The sequence below is a fragment of the Dromaius novaehollandiae genome, chromosome 1 (assembly GCF_036370855.1).
Source record: "Dromaius novaehollandiae isolate bDroNov1 chromosome 1, bDroNov1.hap1, whole genome shotgun sequence".
NCBI classification, from domain to species: Eukaryota; Metazoa; Chordata; class Aves; order Casuariiformes; family Dromaiidae; genus Dromaius; species Dromaius novaehollandiae.
Genome location: NC_088098.1, coordinates 165,325,276 through 165,345,449, shown reverse-complemented (window position 1 = coordinate 165,345,449; position 20,174 = coordinate 165,325,276). Strand labels below are relative to the sequence as shown.

Sequence of the window (20,174 nt, the reverse complement as noted above, 5' to 3'; positions counted from 1 at the left end):
TTGCAGAATTTCCAACTGTAGGGGTTAGGGTGTGCCATTTAAATTTGTGCACAGAGGGGATTTTTAACTCTGGTGTCAAGGAGGCTATATAAAAGATAACATAGTGAATCCACGTTGCCACCATGGCTGTCCTGACAGACGCAACTGGACTTTGGTTTCTACGAATCAGCGTTTTGCAAGCCAGCCCTTTGTCACTTTTCGGTATGAAAACGGAAAATTTGTGAAGGTAACTTGTTATCTGGGTTTTTGGAGACCAAGCAAAAGCAAGGCAAGCAAAAGATTGGCATTTGAAGTCAAACCCACCAAATCCAACTGTGGACGTTACTGCCAGTTTTTAAGCCTGTTGTGAACAGTCTTCTCAGAGTACCCCGAATTATTTCAAGTCTTTTCATGCTGATTTGAGATTATTCCTTACCTAGTAGTTTATTACTTAAAGGTTTGTTTCCTGCGTGTTGTTGTTTTTTTTTTTTTTTCTTTTCCTTTTTGGCGGCGTGGAGGGGAGGTGCCCTCTCCTCCCGGAGAGCGGGCGGCGGCGGCGGGCGGCGCTCGCAGCCCCCCCGCGGCGGCGGCGGCGGGCGCGGCCCCGGAGGCGGCTCGGCGGCGGCTCGGCCGCGATCCCTGCGGCAGCGGGCGGCGGGCGCTGCCGGCGGGCCATGGGGACGAGGAGCCTCTGCCTCGGCGCCCTGGTGCTGCTGCTGCTGGCGGCGGCGGGGGCCGGGGAGCTGCGGAGCTGCGAGGATGCCCGGAAAGTTTTCCAGCTGCGGCAGCTCGGCCCCGTCAGGGGCTTCCCGCAGACTCCGCGGGCAGGTAAGGGCGGGCCGCGCTCCGCCGGGCGTCCTTCCGCCGGCGGGCGGTGGAGCGTGCGTGTCTCCGCCGGCGCGGAGGCTGCGTCGCTTCCCGTGGGCAGAGCGGGGCGCAGGGAGCAGGCGGAGGAGGGCGCCCCCCCCCCCCCCCCCCCCCCCCCCCCCCCCGGGGACGGGACGGGACGGGGCAGCCACCCGAGGCGCGCCGGCCCCGCTCGCTCCCCATCTGCTGCCTGGGCAGGGCGCGCTCGCCTCGCCGGTTGTGCTTCACCAAGCCGGGGCCGGGGAGACGAGGGTTTCTCGTGTGTGTCCGCTTAGTCCAGCTGCAACTTCGCTGGACAGCTAATATGAACTTTTTTTTCTTTTTTTTCCCCCTCCTCCTTCCCTCTTAATACTGTGCGCGGTTGTTTTGGAAGGGGAGCGTATAGAAAAACGCACAGTAGTTGCTTCGGGGATTTGTGGACTAGTTGTCCGGGTGCGGGGGGGGCAGTTAAGTTCTGGCCCCTTCCTCAGGAGAGAAGATACTCTCCGTGGGGAATAGCCTCAGCAAAAGATTAGAGTTCAACTCTTGCCCCTCGCACCTTCTTCTGTGCCGTGCTGCTCTTGAAATAGATGGAAGGCAGCAGCTTGAACTGGGAGTTCATCCTAGTTTCAGCTGTCAGTGAACAGATGTAGATATATTGGTGCCAGTGCAAACCCTGGATGTAGATAAAAGGGGAAACTCACGGAACTGTGTCTTGGACGGGTGGAATTACTCTTGTATGAAATGAAAATGATTTACACCAGTGCAAATGGAAGATGTGCACGTTTTCCGTAATGGGTGTCTGCCTATATCTGTAATTAAATAAAACTCCCAGGGAAGTAATGTCTTCATTAATGGGATTTCTGTAATTCTGAGTTCATCCAGGGTTTATATTAACAATGAAACTTTTTCTTAAGTGGATATCAAATGATGTGGTAAATCACATATGTAAATGATGCATCCTTTTTTGTTTTCAGTCTCGTGAGTACTGCAGTTGATTTCAGTGGTGCTACTCCCAAAATTAAAATGCAGTGTATCCCAATATTTCCATGGTTAGAGACCCAGTTTAAAATATCAATTGCCTCTTTTCTTTTTTAAGATCTGTGTATTTTTTTTTAAACTCCAGAAGTTGAGGTAAGACAGACTGTGTTTTTTCCTAAATTAATGCTTCAAAATTTAACATTTTAGTGAAACTGATTTGTAAATTGTGTACTGTAATATTAAGTGTGCTAAGTTTATGATAGCTGTTATGTTTAAAATTAAAGTACTATATTTAGGTTAACAGTACATTTAATGGCATTCATTATATATTGTCCTTACCTAAAGATTTTATTATAATCTTTAATAAAAAGAAAACAAACATGATACTTTGAAGGCCTGATTAAATAGGGTACTATGGAAATTTATTTTGTCTGCAAATTTAGATCTAGGTCAAAGCCTTGTCAGTAGCTTCAATTTTTGGTGTTGATTATTTGTGTGAATAACATCATTTGGAATGAGAGCACATCAGTTGTAGCTATGCTCTTCTCATTCTACCACCAAGTGGAACTTTCTTTGCTATTGGAATTTACTGTGACACCATACAGTCACTTGTGTAATGAGGAGGGGAGGAAACATACTGCTTCAAGAGGAAACAGCTAGTGTTTTGATGTAGGTGTTTCTTCTTCTCCACTGCTGATTTCCCCCCTTCACCTATAATGTTTTTATAACACCACTCTGATTTTCTTCTTTTGACTTTTCTGTATTTCCTGTTCCTGAAGCCCAAGTTGGTTTCAAGTTATAAGGATAATAAAAGAATTCCTTTCTCTGCTGCTGCCCCCACAAACAGGGGTCAGCAGGAGGTGTGTGTTACAGCTGAATGGTCTTCACTCTTCCTAGGAACTGCCTTGCTGTGGGCAGGCCAGAAATCAGCAGCCTGCGATGGGCTGGGTACGGCGTGCCAAAGTTTTCACTTTGAGTATCTTTGCTCTCAGAGGTACATGAAAGAAATAATTGCGAACAGTAAAATCTCTTCAGAATTGGAGATGACAAGAAAATGGGGTTTAAATGAATATTTTAGAAGATTCAGGTGTGATTAAAGATACTCATAGGCTGGAAACATAATATGAAGAGGAAAGAAATGTCACCTTCACTCTTTTCCTATTGAACTTCTATATTAAGCCTTCTTTTGAGGCAAGAAGTGGAAAATGTTTTAAAACCTTTTCTGATGACATCTAGAAGTGTGTGTGTGTGTGTGTGTGTGTGTGTATATATATATATATATATATGTTTTATATATATAAAAACAAACACTTCATATAGGTGTCTACATGTTAAATGGGTGTCAAAGCTGCCTTTATAGGGCTTAATTCAGTTGCCTAAATATCAGAGTCTGGCATAATTTGAGATTTCCTAGAGTCTCTGGGATATCTGACTGGGGCTGGCAGGTACAATGCCAGGCCTCAGGGAGACCTGCATCTTTCTGGAGTGGCAGCAGGATACCAGGCAGGAGATCTTGGCATCTTGGACGCTCAGTGTGGGCAATTGAACTGAGTGATCAGTACAGATGGGGATGCCTAGAAGCTATTCAGCTGATTGAACATCAAGTGTCAACTTCAGAGTGGGCTGAGCCCCTCTTTCACCACTACTGTATTACCTTCATTTCATTTATTGTAGTGGGAGCTAAGAGACCTACCTTGTGTATGGACACTTTCATTTAAATGTCTTGAGCTGAATTACAGAATCACAGCTGTCATGTGGAGGGGAAAGAGGACGGGAATAGTAGTTTGGATTTCTGTGCAGTGGAAGGCTGCCTCTATAGTCAATAAAATTACAGGGAGGAAGTTGGCTTATTTTGTTCTTTTCATTGTGCACATTCAAATGAAAGACTGTAGGATTCTTTTGTATTTTTTCCCTCTCTTTTTAGTGGTAATAAAAACTAAGCAGCATTATATCTACAAATCATGCAAATTGTAATTCTGTTCTATTCAGGGACTGCTACTTGTCCATATTTTGAATATATGCTATCTTGAAAAACTATGTATTATATTTTAATTATTAGTTTTGCAGCCATTGTATAGAATTCCTGTGTCTGTAAAGGAACAAAAATATCTGTATACAAAAATACATGCTCAAGGAAAAGACAGTCCTGAGGGTTACTGGAACCACACATTTGAGTTTGTATTAAATTATCATTCACGTAACACAGGATATTGTGGTATTGGAATTTGCAGTAGATAAATTTCCGTCTCTTTGATTTACAAAAATAAGATTTTTATTGCTTCTGTAGAGAAAAAAACCCACAAATAATGCAAATCTTGACCAAGTGTGCTCAATCTTTTGTAATGATGATTTGTTAATTGTAGTATGTGCCTGTGTTCAGCCATCACATTATGTTGAAATATTTGTAACTTACATCGTGATTTTAAATGATCATTGTCAGAACACTTTTTTTTTTTTCCCCCGTCTGGTTCTGTGCCAGAAGATTTTAGGATTATGCCTAATTTTCTTGGTGGTGGGATTCTACAGGAAACTCAGTAATGATAAATTCCTAAAAGACCCTTGTCATTGTAATGAAGGACCTAGAAATGTATACAGCACAAAATTAAATATAAAAAGATCTCAAAACTAAAAAAGCAGTGATATAGTACTGTCTGACTTTAAAAATACTGTTTGGTTTTTTTTTAATACTTTTTTCCACAAAACACTTACTTCTTGGGCTATATTCCTCTAAGCCATTTCAAGATTTCCACCCTTTTGCCTCGAATAGGCTCATAAAATTAGAACTTTTAGCTGATTTTAGTAGCTTATTTTTTCAGACAAATTAAAAGGGAAGCTCGTGTCTCAGCTCTATTGCAAATAAGATTTCTTCTCTGATTTTCTTCTCTTGGACTCCATGGAACAGTGGAGTGGGATGAATTATAAACTTGTCACCTCACCTTGTTGAGGAAGAGCTCCCAGTAGATACACCAGTGAAAAAATTGTCAGGCTTTTGTTTACACCAAAAAGCTGAATTGCATGGTTTGTTGAGAAATGTCACATTTCCTGGACTTGTGGAATCCATCAGTTCCTGATCAAAAAGAAGATTAAGTGCTGGAGATACTTGTCAAAGTTCAGCAGATTTTTTTTCAGGAATTGTTGTCTTGGCTTATTTTCAGCAACCTTTGGGAGGTCATTTATGCAGTCCTAAGAACAAGCGTAGTAAGAAATGTGAAGACTCTGTGATGAGTATAAACTTTATTGCAAAGCCTTTTTGGATAGAGAACTGTTATGCCTGTGAAATCGGATAAATGAGACAAAAATCTGTACTTGAAGGATGAGATAACCTCTTAAGAAGTTGGTGTGTAATACTCTTTTGCTAATTCAAGTTAAAATATTGTTGCTAATTTAGGTTAAACAATAGAAATTAATTTAGAATCCTTGCCAGATTAATGCAACTCCAAACTCTTCCTTAGATTTCAATTTGAATTTGTAAACTGATTTGAATTCTGATTTTTTAAATTTATTTATTTTTAATTTCAAGTCAAATCAGGTAATTCAGGTAAGGTAAGAATGCAGAACTCATATAAGAATCAAATCTCCAGAAAAAGATTTAACCAGAGGTAGGAGGTGAGTTGCTCTGTTGTATCACTTATTGATGTTCGTTTTATCACATCTGTTTTGTAAGGATTGTTGCCTACTACCTCGTTCATATTATATATGTGTGTTTGTGTGTGTATATTTTGGTTCCTGAATACAAGGAGAATTTCACTTCTGGATTCATGAAACAGAGTGGAAGAAACAATTCTTAAAATATTTTAGTATTTAAAAAAAAGAGAAAAAAATAGTGTGATTAGCTGTGTAGCAACTTCTCCATATCTGCCAACAAGCCTTCCAGATCTTCTAGGAAGTCAGTAGTGCCCAGTAGCTTTAGGACCTGACCAAGCTAGGATGCCCTTATAGGGCTATGTCCATACTGCTCAGTAAGGATAGGGGTCGAATCCCTAGTTCTTGTGCTGCATGGAATAGATTGACTTATGTCTACATTGCTTAAGGCTAGTATCCAGTAGAACGGAATGTGTCCACACTACCTGGGTTTTGCCCCTTAGTCTCCTCCAGATCAGTGGATCTAGAGCAGTAGATCAAGAGCATCTGTGATGTTCTTGTAATGCTATGGCACACCTCTTTTTTTTTTGTTTGTTTCCTTCTCCAACTCGTTTCAAGCAGTCAGGGGGGCTGTTTTGCAGATGGCCAGTGTGGTGGCTTTACAGTGTAAGGTGAAAGCATGTTTTGTGGGCCTTGAGGTGTGGCGTGAGGGCATGTAGAGGTCTATACCCTGTTAGGGTGCCTGTGAGTAGGAGGGGAGTATTGGATGACATTAGGAAGGAGCCAAACCTAATGTAGTCTTGTGTATGGTGTCTTTTGAAAGCAGTGCCTGAAATGTACCATCTCCAGGAGTGCAGCTGGGTACTGTATTGAGAGAAACCGTGGAGCCATCTAAACAGAGCATCAGAAAGAAGTAACAGTGTGGACAGTCAGGGTCAAGTACTTGAGTTTGAGCCCTACCTATCTTTTATTTAGCAGTGCAGACACAGCAGTCTTTTTTATGGTGATTAATCATAAGTCTGGAGTGACAGCTTGTAACAAAGGTGAGTTAAGAAATAGGTATTAAAGGGAAAGCTTGAGAAGGACTCATATCTGATACAGCTTGCAAATCCATTCTGCAATAAACAACTGGTTTGAACAATTGCTTCCAGGACCTGTGGCATTTCAGTGCTGGGTTTTAAAAGGCTAGGCATCTTAACAATCCTAGGTCTGTTTAGGGATTTTTCAGATTCTGGATTTGATCTCATAAAACTATTTGTCTAATAGTGACTGATATTTTCTCTTCCTGTCAGCTAATGTCCTCATCCTGTCAGCACTTGTTTATCTAGAGTTATTGGAAGTACAGGCTTGTAGGACTTAGACCATGAATGAAAAGTCTGGAATCGGTTCCAGATTTTCTGCAATTAACTAAGCCTATACCTCAGAATAATTACATTTTATTCTTGCTGAACTCTTCTTCTACAACCATCTAGATGGTTTTCCATTGCAGAACTTTTCCTAGGCTACAGCTGCATATGTTAGTATGTATTTATTGCAGGCCAAGTCGTTTCAGTTTTTTCTTGTGTTCTTGTAAAAAAAAGAAAAAAAAAAGTTGCAGTGCAAAGCCTTCAGAACTCGGTACTGAAAAGAGCCAATGTTCCTCCTGGAGCTGAAAATGTTTTCCCACAATATTTCAATATAATTGGCTATTGACAAAATTTATTCTTGTGGAGAGTAGGAAGATTTTGAGATGTGAAAACACTGAAAATAAGTTTGTTTTTTTTAATGTTAGTTGTACAGAAATGGAATGACCTGTTGCACATATGCTCTTCTAAAACATTGTCCATAAACTGCTGCTTGTTCTGCAGCACTATAGAGGAACAAGTGCAAAGCCCTGCTGTGGATTTTGAGCAACCACTCCATTTTTAGTCAGTTGGGTTCTTTTACATGTTGCATTCAGTTACTTTTCCCCGACCATTGAAAGCAGCTGTATTTAATGAGCTGGAACAGAAGTAGGTCAATAAAATGTACTTTATATGTACGTGATTAGCAGTCTTAAAGTAAAAACAGTGTTCTCATAGGATTGGGAATGATATCCATGTTAAAAAGATGCTACCTAAAAAAAAAAAAAAAAAGGAATAAGAGAATATTGAAGAGTCAGCTGAAACCATAAACAAATATTTGCTATTATTTTAGAGTTTTGCTGAAAGTCTAAATACTTTCTTGACACTATGCAAGAGCCTGTAACAAGTTTACATAAAATTTTTGATTAGCTCCTGCTTTACCAGAGGGAAAGTGGCTAAGGCTTTGAAAGCTGACTAGAGCCTAACATCTGTTTAAAATATTAAGCACAGTTTGGATAATACAATTAATCTTTGGGTTATTGAAATTTAATACTGAATAAGTATTTTGCATGTGCACACACAACTGCATGTGAGCAGATGCTCTGTACATTACATTTTAGTTATTAACAAATAATACTTGTGAGGTGGGTACTTTACAAATTGGAAAAATAGGACGCAAAGAGGCACAAAAATCCATTGTGCAAGATTTTTTTCCTGAACCTCATAGGAAAAAGGAAATGAATGAAAACTGTGGGTAGTCATTGCTTCTGAAAAATCAGGCTACTGTTTACATGTACAAGAGCTGCATATCAGGTCAGTAGCAGAACCAGGAATAGTGCAAATTCTAATTCTGGCTTGGTTTGACAGCTCAGTTATACACTTCTGATCTCAAAATTATGATGTATTATACAATAATGCTATTGACTAAAACAGTGCTATATGCAACACTTAATGTTGTTTGAGTTCAAGGCAACCTGATAATAGCTTTGTTGAGTTTTCTCTCTCTCTTTGTATTTTCAGTTCCAAGCAGAGAGAGGTCATTTAGATGTAGTTATTACCTGCCAAGATTTGGAGAGTAAGGCAGATCACATACAGGACTGAATAACAGTGAGTGGTATCCTGAAAAATACAATTCACATAACCTGTCATATCTTTTAAAGATATGCAATAGTGGATTTTTAAAAAATATTTTAAGTACTTTGGAGGAGGAAAAAAAAAGACAACTGTATTTTTCACTGGGAATAGTTCCAAATCCCCTGATGACATTCGGGCCGGTATACAATATACATAGTATACATATACTATGCCGAAGTCTGAATATTGAACAGTTATACTGGAGAGACTGCTGTAATGGACAGTATTGGCTTTCTAATGAGTCACTCCTCGGAAAATAGTAAAATTATAGTGACATGAAAAAAGGCATCTAGTATCTAGTTGTGAGTTTCCTTTTCTGGCCTTGTCAGAGCTATTTCTGAAATGATTTAGGATCCAGATTCTGAAATAAAGTTTTGTTGAGGAATTTAGTACTCATCCACTCTATCGTGTGGACTAGCATGGAGTAGAAAAACTATGCTGTGTTGTATAAGGCAAGATTTCCAAACCTAGCTGAATAACTGGCCATATAAAAGTCTAGCAGACCTGCTGTACAGGCACCAGAGCAAGACTGACTGGTCTGTAATTCCCTCAAACATCCTCTTTGCCCTTTTGAAGATAGGTGCAACATTTACTTCATTGGGGACCTCCCCTGTGTCCACAGCCTTTCAAAGATAATAATGGCCTTGCAATGACTTCAGTCAGCTCTCTCAGCACCCTCAGATTCATCCCAGCTGGTTCCATGAGCTGTTTTTTGTCGATTCTTCAAGAAATCCCAGACTCAATCCTATTCCGCTATTGCTGGCTCCTCTCCCTACTTAACCCATCTCTGAGCATGGAGGCCTAGTAGACCTTGTTGGCGAAGACCAAGGCAACAAAGAGATTGAATGCCTCAGCCTTATCTGCATCCATGGTCACTAAATCACTCGCTGCTTTCAGCAGCAAACCCACTATTCCCTTTTTTATTCTTTCACTGTTCACTGCGAATGTACAAACTCTTCTTGTCCTTGATGTCTCTTGTCAGTTTCGACTCCAGTTGAGCTTTGCCTTTGCTAACATCATTCCTGCATGCTTGGGCAACGTTTCTGTATTCTACCTTGTAACCTGCCCATGCCTCTGCTTCCCCTATACATTCTTTTTGCACTGAAGCTCAGTCATGATTTCCCAGTTTATTAAAGGCTGTCTATTGAGAAGTGTACTCATTGGAGCATCAGGATCTGACTGCTTGGATGAGGAATTGTCTTTAAAGACTTGCCAGCTCTCCTGAGCAACCTTATCCTTCAAAGCTGCCTCCCAGATGATCCTGTCTGCCAGTTCCCAGAATAAGTGGAATTTTGCTTGTATGAAGACCAGGATCTGTACTCTGCTACGATCCCTCTTTGTTCCCCTTGGGAATTTGATCTCCACTGTTTCATGGTCAGTACACCCAATGCTGGTATTCATTACAGCCTCCATGACTAGGTCTTCTTTCTCTGTCAATATCAATCCAGAAGAGCACCATACCTACTTGGCACATTTACCATCTGTGATACTTTCAAGAAACCTCCTGGATTGCTTGCATTCCCCCGCCAACTGTCATGGGGATTAAAATCTCCCATAAAAACCAGGGCCTTGCTTAAAGAAGACCCCATCCACTTCCTCATCCTGACCTCATCATGTAACAATTTGCCACCATGCTGTCACCCTCAGTGGTCTCTCCTCTGATCTTGGGCCACTACAAGCTCTTAACTGGCTTATTGTCTGCTCTGTATCTTTAAAGGGCAATCCCTATTTTTTCCTGCCTGTCTTTCCTGATGAGTCTATGTGAGTCCATCAGAGCACTCGAGTCACTCTAGCTGTCCCCCCATGTCTCAGGTATTCCAACAGTGTCACAGTTCTGTGTGCACATGCAGACCTCCAGCTCCTCCTGTTTGTTTCCCAGTGTTAAGGAAGTTAGGAGAGTTGCCAAATCTGGTGGACTCCAGCACCTGGGGACTCTTCCTTCACAGCTTCTGAAGCCCAGCTGGGTGCACTCTCAGATGCCAGAGGTCTGGCTGTCCCAGGCTGATGGATGCAGTTGATGCTGTTCCCATTTGCAGGTTCAGCCAGTAACAAGCATAATCATGTATCCCAGAGGCACACACACATATATGCATACAGAGGACATTAATATGGCTGGATGCACAGACTGCCACAGACTGAGTGCTGCTGTTAGCAGCACCCACATACATCACTACCAGAACCCACTTAGAACATAGGTACAGATAGCCCAGTCTAGTTTTTCCTCTCTGGCTGATCAGGGTTAAAGTTCACTAGTGAAGACACAAAATCCCTCACTGTGAAGATTCACAAGTACATTCACAGATCTGTCAAATATCAACACGACCTCCCAGTTTGTCTAATATCCTTGTCTGGTCCCCTTACCCAGCGTGCTGGTCTCTTCCTACTTGCTGGCTAGTCCAGCTTGATGTTCGCCAGCAAACAGATGCGTGCTCTCACACATTCATCTCACAAACATCCCCCCAGTTGCAGATCACTTGAATATTAGCATAAACTCTCAGTCTGCCTGATTTCCACACTCAGACCCTTGGCCCCTCACCCATCACTGGCTCAGACCTTGAGTCTTTCCAGATGCAGGTCTCCTGCTACTTGCTGGCTAGTCCAGCTTCAAGTTTGCTAGTGAATTACACATACACAGAGGATTAAATTCACCAGGAAAATATAAACACACCAAGGTTTTTCCAGTTGCTGCTGTCTCAGTCTCTCACACTTAATACATACACCCTGATCTCTCCGGTTGCTCGCACACAGACACATGGGCCTCATGACCCATGGCTCTTTCTCCAGTTGCAGCACACACAAATAGAAAAGAGAGTGAGATTACACACAAGAAAAATTGAAGAAAAAAAGATCTAATAAGAAGATAGGATAGACTGTGGTGATCAGGCACAGGGTTTGGTCAGACAGCCCTCTTTACATGTCTTACATGTTACCTCCCTTTTATCTCCTGTTCTCTCTATTTTCCCATGCTTATTCCTCCCTGATCCACCCCAGTCCCTCCCTGTCTCTGCCTTTAGCTCTTTCTCTAAACATTTCCTAATAAGTTTTACATAAGGGCCACAAGCCCCTTCTGATATCCAACAATAAGTTTCACGCAGTCCCGCAAGCCCCTTCAAGTATCCCATACTGCTCGTGTTAGTCTTGTTTCCCCCCTCATTATCAGTTACAAAGTTCAGGTTGACCCTCTCCAAGGCTTTGCTTGTGTCGTTCCTTAATAGCTCGTCAGTCAGAGGCCGAAAAGTTCTGGTCCTCATTACTGTCTTTTATCACTTGCCTGTTAGGTTATGTCTGTTTGTGTTTAATTTATCATTTTCCTTGTTATTTGTTACTTCTTTTATACTGAATAGTCCTTAACCAGCTAACATAATGGACTATGGACTGTTCTTGCACATGGGCTCATGGACTCACACCGGGGATGGGCTCACCTGCGGGGCGTTGTGGGGGACGGGCTGCTTCTGGTGCCCCGTGGGAAGATGGCACTGCCCAGACAGGGCATGGAGGCCACAGGGCCAGCAGCCGCAGACCTGCTGGGATGGCGGTGCCTTCTGCATTGGGGCCTCCTGCTGGTCTAGTACAGCCCCCTTCTCTCATGTCCTTGTGTTGCCCCTGCTGCTTGGCAGTCGCTGTGGATGTGCTCCGGCCCTCCCTGGCAGAGGCTGTAGTGCTCGTGTGTGAGCATCACGGGGAAGTGTCCAACGGCCAGGTGAGCCATGCCGTCTTTCTGTAGCCCCCTGGACCTGGGCTCCCTGTGACCTCCCATGGCCCGACAGCTGGTCAGCAGAAGGGCGCTGTTGTCCCCACAAAAGGGAGTTTTGGGCCACTCTTGCCCCCCGCTTTCCTTTGGTGCTGATGCTCAGTGCCGGCCCAGCTGCTCTGAAATGTGCCATGCTGGAGCTCGTTCCCCTCCCTTGCTGTCAGGGTGCTCTACCAGATAGATAAATGGGGATCTACTCTTAAATAAGAGATGACCAGGCATTGATCCTGGCTCTGAGGCTAAATGACACAAACTGGTCCATACTGCCCAGGGCCAGCACTTTTGAGCTGACTGTTGTTATCTGTGCATGGGTCAAAGCCATGCGCAAAGCATGCCAAGAGTGAAGCTGTACGGATAATCATGGAATCGCCTATTCCCTGGTCTGATTTGTTTAGCTATACAGATTCAGTGTCAAGTGCCAAACATTCATGTCACGGTATTTAGTTTCTCAAAATTGGGTGTAAAGATATTTTGGGAAATCACTTTGCCATTATCCATCAGTGCTAGATCACTGAGTCTTGAGTTTCATTTAGTATGAGATGCATATTCCTAACTTGTCCAAGCTGCTGAGGAGAAACATGTAAATACCACAGCTGTGCTTGGAGAGTCACAGTTGCTTGTCGGTAGACCTAGAGTGTTTTCTGTCTTTAAATCTTGAGTACGTTTCATTGCAGCGTCAGAACTGTCATTCTCTACGTGGGCAATACAAAATTTTTCTAGCGTGTTTCAAACCCAGGTGCTCAGATACGACATCATGACCAAATAGAAGGAACTTTATTTAAAAAATGTGTGCTTCTTAACTGAGATCGAATATGCTAACTACTGGAACTGTTGCAGTGTAATGCTGTTTCTTAATCACTGTAGAAGAAAGTTTCCACCAAAACATCCATGTCAGGAGTCTAGTAAGGAAAAGTTATTTTTGAGTTGAAAGGCTTTCTTCTTTTATTGAGAATAAATACTTATTGACTGGCCAGAGAGAGTTTTATGCTGTTATAGTGTGATAGATTCTTTGAACAAAGTTTGGATCATCTGGATGTTTCATTATGGAATGTAACCTAGCTATTGGTCCTAACTTAAATTTTATTTCAAGGTCAAATAAATTATAATAAATTAAATATTCCCCATTCTTGAAATGGTATCAGAAATCCCTATGACAGCTACCCTCTTGCCATAACTGGTTCAGAAGTTTTGTCTGCCAGCCATATAGGATAAAACTTGTTTATCCTTGTAGTCAGTGGTGGCAACTTAATTTTGGTATTTTTTTGTTTTCAAGAAGTAGGTCCGATACTGATTTGCAGATTTGTGTTTTTGCTTGTGATGGGTAAGAGTATTAATCACAGCTTGAATCTTTGTTCCTAACAGGGTTCCTAACACCTGAACTGCTATATATGATATTGGGAAGTTTGTGAACTCTTCAGCAGAGATAGTGCTAAATAGAAAATGGCCAACAAGTGGCACTGGACTGCTGATTGTTCACACAGCTTAATTACTTAATTGCTACCTGTTTTAAGCATCTCCAACTAACTTTCTTCAAGGCAAACCTGCTAAAAGGGGAACAAACCCCAAGCAGTGTGGATGTGAGCTTAATATGTGTCATTTGGCTTTCAAGCCACAGGTCACTCCCTGTTAGAAGCATTGACATACCTCATGCATTTTGCCATCATCACAGTTTGCTAAATAAAGTATTTATAGCTAATCAATTTTGTCACATTTATATAGATTTTTTTTTATAACTTATGTAAATTCAGAAAATTATTGTAAAAGGCATCACTAACAAAGCTCCATATTTCTCATTACAAAAACCTGAAGTTAAAGGAGGCAGCTATCCTTAATCTTCTTATATACCAGTTATTTACAAAAGCCATGTAAAAGAATTTATTCCATGGAGGAATTGTGAAAGGAAACAAGTAAATTTACAAGAAAAAAAATTAAACCCAATAAGCACTTTGAAGTAGTTATATATGGAAATGTTAGTAATATGGAATTAGTGTGGAGGAAGGGCTGAAAGGCCACTACAATGCTACAGCAAGTGATCACTATCCCTTATTAAGAGGATGAGAAATACTGAAAGAAAAACAGACTAATATGCCACAGTGTTGTAAAATTACATTGATACAGCATTTGGTATAAAAATAAGAGGGAATAATGAAGTCTGAGAAGCAGAAAAAGGAACAGTATCTTCATTTAAAAAAACTTCTGGTCTTCTCTTAGAAAAAAGTTCTAATTGCCACTCACTTTTTTTTGATGATCTTAAAATACAGTGATTTGCTAAAATTAACTGTACCACTTAGAGTTCATGAAAGAGCAGCCACAGAATTTATTTTATTTCTAAGTGGCTGCAAAAAGCAAGTATCTGTAGATTGTGGTTATCAAAAATGAAATGTCTAAGAGGACTTAAGAAGAAGTGAATGGTTTATTGCATTTTGAAATTAATAAACAGATTGTAGGAATAAGAATAAATGAAATCAGTTTTAAATAATTTTAAAATACAATAACTTAAATGAGAGCACATCACATATTGCCTGATTTCTGCACTGCTTGTTCTCTTTTATGTGAGATTTGAGAAAACCTTAGTTTCAACTAATTTGTATGGTTTAATTAAAAGAAAAAAAACCTCTAAAAGTTAACAACTCTGATTCTGCCCTGCAAAATGTGAATGCTTTTCTTTATGTTGCTAGTAAAATAGATTGGTTTATATTATAACTGACGATAGTGTCAGGAAAATATGTCATTTTTTATTTCTCATTTTATTCTGCACCAAGAATAGAACTGAGTTAAAAGTAATGACGTTGCTTTGATAAAAGTAATGTTATTTCAAATGAAGGTTAAAGAGAATTAGAATTAGTTCTGTTAGGAAATCTGGACCCTAAAGCCAAACAAGAGGATATACTCTTTAACATTTAGGGGATGTTAACAGGTTAGGGAAGGGGGAAAAGCATATCTCTGTGTATATTTAATTGTTACTGACTTTAATCAGTGCTGGAAGCTAATGAACTATAGCACTCATCCCTTTTAACATCAGGAAATTAATCTTCGCAACAATAATAACTAAACCAAAGTGTGTAAAATTCCTCAAGTAATACATGGAGAGAGGGGAGATAAGGAGGCTATATGAAACTTGCATGGCAAGATGCTGTAGTCCTGTTCTCCAGGTCACCCACTGGTGAGTGGTCTACCACAGTGCCCTTTTGGCCAGTGTGGCTCAGTCTTCCCTCCACTGGCACCAGAGGAGAGAGCTAAGTGCCCAGGTCTTGCCTCAGTGTGGAGCTGAAACACGGCCAACAGGCATCCGAGGATCCCATGCCTGGGAAGTGCTGCTGCGTCCCACAGGTAAGATATGCCTAGGCCCAGATACAGCATATAGCAGTAATTACATGAGATAACTCTAGTCATACAGCTGAAGAAATCAGGAATGAAATTTTCATGAGATCGCATAACTGTGGCACTGACAAGGGTAAAATTGAGGAATTCCTTTTCTCCGCAGATGTGCTCTGATTACTCTGATTGCCCTTCTGCACACAACTCAGAGCAGAAAAGAAAAAGGCAGCAGGAACATGGCAAGTTTATGAATTACCAGCTTTCAAACGAGTACACTGCATACTTTGGAGAGCTGCTGCCTTGGCTGGGCTTTTGTTATGTTGCCTTTCTTGCCTTGTGGCTGCTACTTGCCCTCAGGCATAGCTGCAGCAATTTAGCTAATTGCCAATCTCATATAGCTGATTTTCCCAGTATGATCAGAAAAAAAAAAAAAAAGAAAAAAAGAACTCCCACAAAACATTTACATATGTCATGGATAATAACACAGAAAAAGAGAAGCCAGGATAAAACCATTTTCTGTGCTCCATTTGGATCAAACTTACTCAGACCACTTACAAACTTTGCTTCTTCAGCTCACAAACCAAATTCTGTCAGCAGATTCAATGGCATATGTTATAAAGAAAGACTGGGTGTTTGCAATACTTAGTCTGAATACCACAGAAGCAGTTATGTTACACTATAAAAAAGATGCACTTGAGTGTATTTCAGACTAGCTTTTAAGAGCATAGACCTACTTCAAAAATATAGTCAGTAAAGGCTGTGATTGATCTCTATGTATGTGCCCCTGGAGAATATCTAGAAAATCTATATTCTTTTCAATGGTGATAGTAGAAAGATGTCTAATTTTTAATTTTTTTAATTACTCGTCTGATTTCTTAATGCTTTGCACTTCAACTACACTAAAACAGCTTGTCTTGCCTTAAAAAATGTAGACTTGAAATGTATTAATTATGTTCCACCTGCAAATTAGTAGTTGAACCTTCAGTGTTTTTCTGCTGTTAAAACTTTATATGCTTCATTAATTCATTAATTGTATTTTTGGCATTGAAAATTTATTCTGTATGGATATACTCATTTTTTTCTTTGAGTGCATCTGAGTAGGGAAATTGTGTCTATCTGATGCTGCATCACTGTGGAGAAAGAAGTTAGGAAAAACATAGTAGAGTGCATGAGTCTTTAGTTTGGTAGTACATAGTTTTGCTACATCTTTTTGTTATTATATTCTCAGCTTGTGAAGAAAAACACAGGAAAGTCCTAGTGTAGACAATGCTTAGTAAAATTAATTTAGATTAATTTCTCCTCTTCTTTATTGTTTAATTCTTGTTCAAGCAACTGCTGTATTTCTTCTGACAAATTTGGCAGACTCATAATCATACTTTAAATATTCTGTATTTCAAAGGGAAATAAAGATAGTTATAAATATTAAACTTCAAAAGTATGAAGTTAAGAAATGTGAAAGTTACTGAGAATTGTTTTAAAGGGCTAGAAAAATCAATATTTATGAAAGAAAGGTAAATGACATGAGTAGACCAGAGTTACTACTCAGTCTGCTTTGTGAATCTGAAGTGAGAAGAATACATTGAGAGTGATTGCTTCCTGCAGCTGATAAAATAGCACATTTTGGAAGTCTAAGCCATTATGAGGAATCTCAGGTCTCATGATAAGCTGGAGGACCCAACTGCTGAGAGAATGGAGACACCTTTCTTAGATCAGTGTAGGAGTAGTAGGTTATCTTCTGTGTATCTAGAAAAAAAATACTTGTTTAGCATTTTTGTCCCCATAAAGTTGGTGCAGCTTCAAGGGAAATCCAAGCTCCAGGCTGTTCTGAGTTGGCTTCTGCGTCAGTCTCTTAAGTAAGTGCTAAGCATATTTCCTGACAAAGACAGATGCCTTATCTGCAGGCTTTGGACAAGGTCGCACATGAATTTAACTCACATTGCATTCTATAATTTCTAATAGCCATAAGTATTTCAGCAACGTAGGGGGTCATAATTTGATCCAGATGTTATTCTGATCAGGTCAATTGATGAAATGATAAATTTGTGCCTGACTTTTCAGCTTTTATTTCTTGGGTCCATCTTGGACAAAAATATTCTTTTAATAGGGTGTTTCCATTGTCAAGTCCTGGTCCAGCTGTACTTAAATAAATGGGTATATTAATTATTAAATATGAGTTTTAGTAGCATTATTATTATTATTATTATTATTATTATTTTATTATGAAGGAAGACTCTTTCCTAGAACAGCAGAAATGGAGTTTTAAGAAAAACCAAATGCTACAAAGTTTTGCAGTAAAATTGCATGGTTTGTCAACAGAAGACCAATAGACCAACACTAATCAATCAGGTTACATGACTTGCTCTTTTTTTTTTGAGCTCTGTGCTCTTTATGTGCAGCTTGGGATAGAGAAAATCTGCACAAATAAAAAAGAATTTTAAATGCAGAATCCATTTCTAAATAAGCAAACATAAATAAAACCCTTCCTTTTTAGAAAAGAACCTAAAGAGCACATATTGGGGAATAAATAAAGAATATAGAAAGTCTGGAATTGTTATGGCATTGAAATGTGTCCAGGCAACTTAATAAAATTTTTCCTGAAGCTCAATTTTCAGGGAGTGTCAGTCACATGATTATGTAACTGTTTGACTTTTTTCAACAATGGTGACTTGTTTTTTGTTACAAACAGAAGATAATATTCAGTAACCAGAAAGAAAAAAAGACTGTTGTAATGTAATAGTGTGAATATTGCTATCAGTATAAACATTCTTTCTCTTGATGTTTGTCAGGTGTATTGCTGCTGGCGTAATGCAGAGTATACCTTGACTTGTCTCCTACTGTGATGTGCACTGTGTGATAATTTCTTTGGGAATAAAAAAATGAAATTGGAGAGAGTGAACTGTGTGTCATACCTGTAGATAGACCTTTCTAGTATGATTAGTAAATATTGCTTCAGGCTTATTATCATTCCTTTAATTTGTTTGCAGGTGGGTGGTATATTAGTCCAGTTTGTTGCTGCAATTTCCACAGTATGTTATTTTAAAATTCTCACTTAACATAGTTAATATTTAAATTAATTAGTATTCAGTATGACAGTAAATGTATCTAATCATAAGCAAGATGTTTTAAAAGGATTATCAGAAATTTGCACTGTTTTATTTCCATAAACAATGTCAACTTAGACATGTTTTGCATAGGGGTTATCGCACATGAAATTATGTATGTTTTATATGCATGCAGCATAACAAAACTCATTTGTGGAAGAGTTTGTGTTAACATAGCTGTAATCCATGAATTTCTTGATTTCCATCATGCATCACTTAACTGTTCTCTTGACCCATTTCCTTGGATAATCTTCTGTCTCTTTCCAGGACTAAAGTTTACTGAAACCATCACCACCACTGTGGTAAAAAAAAAAACAAAAAAACACAGCTTTTTAAGTGGTACCATTTATTTAGAAAGAGTTACAACTATAGGTGAAGAAAAACAGACTTGCCTGCAGTTGAAGTTTCAGCTTTGTCTGCTTTATTTTAAATCCTAGGTGTGGCTAGCCTTAAGCACAAGCATCTCAAGTTGTTGCTTGGGATCCCATGAGTTGGTCCATTCCTGCTGCTTCTCCTTCTTCCACTTTCCATGGAGTTTTAGCTGCTCTGTGGCAATTGGCATCTGGAGAAAGGCCTGTACCCAGAGCAGCTAACTCGCGGCATAGTGTTCGTATATGATGCTGCAGTTGCTACATCTGCTTTGCTGTATCCTGTGCTGGGGCTTGGCCTAGGAGGGAGAACGATATGTGAGGAGAGGAGTCTCCAGTAGTTGTGGGGTGGTCTAGGCATGGGGAGGTGTAGATGCTGTAGGAGGACAGTGGTGATAAGCAGCGTAGGGGACTCAGTTTGGCGAGCTGGAATGGATTAAGAGGTTGAAGTCAGTGGGCTCACAGGGTTGAAAACTAGTTCGGGATGTGAAGGTGTGGGGCACAAAGTAGGAGACGGAGGAGAGGGAGGCTGTATATAGGTAGTTATATGGATTCTGAGGTTGTAGAGCAGGACACTGGTAAATTAGCTTTTTAGTACTTGTAGTAAAAATTATTTTAAGATCCTCTTTAGTGTTGCTGGGGGGCAACTTTGTTTAAGGCTGACTCTGACCCTAACTGTTTTCTTTGGCATGCAGAGCATAGATACTAGAGTAGCTAATAAATAACATAATTTAATAGACCACCTTGATTTCTGCATTTTTATTTTCATTCTTTTGCTGAATTGGAGTGTCTGAAGATGGGATACTTAAGTTTTCACAAGGCAAGAGATTTGTAGAGGCAGCTGCTCAGGAGGACTTACGTAGTTAATAAATTGTAAAAACTTACATACTCAATCATATCTCAGAGTATGGAAATTAGATGTTTAAAATAAATGCTGAAGATAAACAGCCATCCCAAACATGAAAGGATATTGTGGAAAAGATACCTTGTACCAATACTAGAACACTTCAGAAATAATATTTCTTAATATTTGCAGAAGTTCAGGGATTCGTATCTGCATTAGAATAAAATTTTACCTTTTTCTTGTGATAATGAAGGTTTCCAGCTTCTTGGACTGTGGTTTGTGGGTGTACTAATCACTGTGTGTTAACCTTTCACTGAAAACCACTTCAAAGAGATTTACAGGGATGTCATTTGCCTTAGTCTCTTTTCGCACCCAGAGGTAACATTCTTACATTTGCATGCTACCATGAAGGGACTCTCAGATGTGTGAAATCTGTATGAGAGCAGG

The 20,174-nt window shown here is 40.0% G+C and overlaps 1 protein-coding gene across 9 annotated transcripts in view; it reads left to right on the top strand.

Annotated features, from left to right (window-relative positions):
* The first annotated feature begins 523 nt into the window (after window positions 1–523).
* The window catches only part of GPC5 (glypican 5), a 720,327-nt gene continuing 700,676 nt past the window's right edge, over window positions 524–20,174 (top strand). For 6 of the 9 annotated variants that reach the window (XM_064504709.1, XM_064504704.1, XM_064504711.1 and 3 more), the window contains exon 1: window positions 524–807. In XM_064504709.1, the coding sequence (XP_064360779.1) occupies window positions 654–807 (154 nt within the window). In that variant the 5' untranslated portion in view covers window positions 524–653. The remainder of the gene's footprint in view (window positions 808–20,174) is intronic. The other 3 variants (XM_064504714.1, XM_064504718.1, XM_064504715.1) reach the window with 2 other exon arrangements.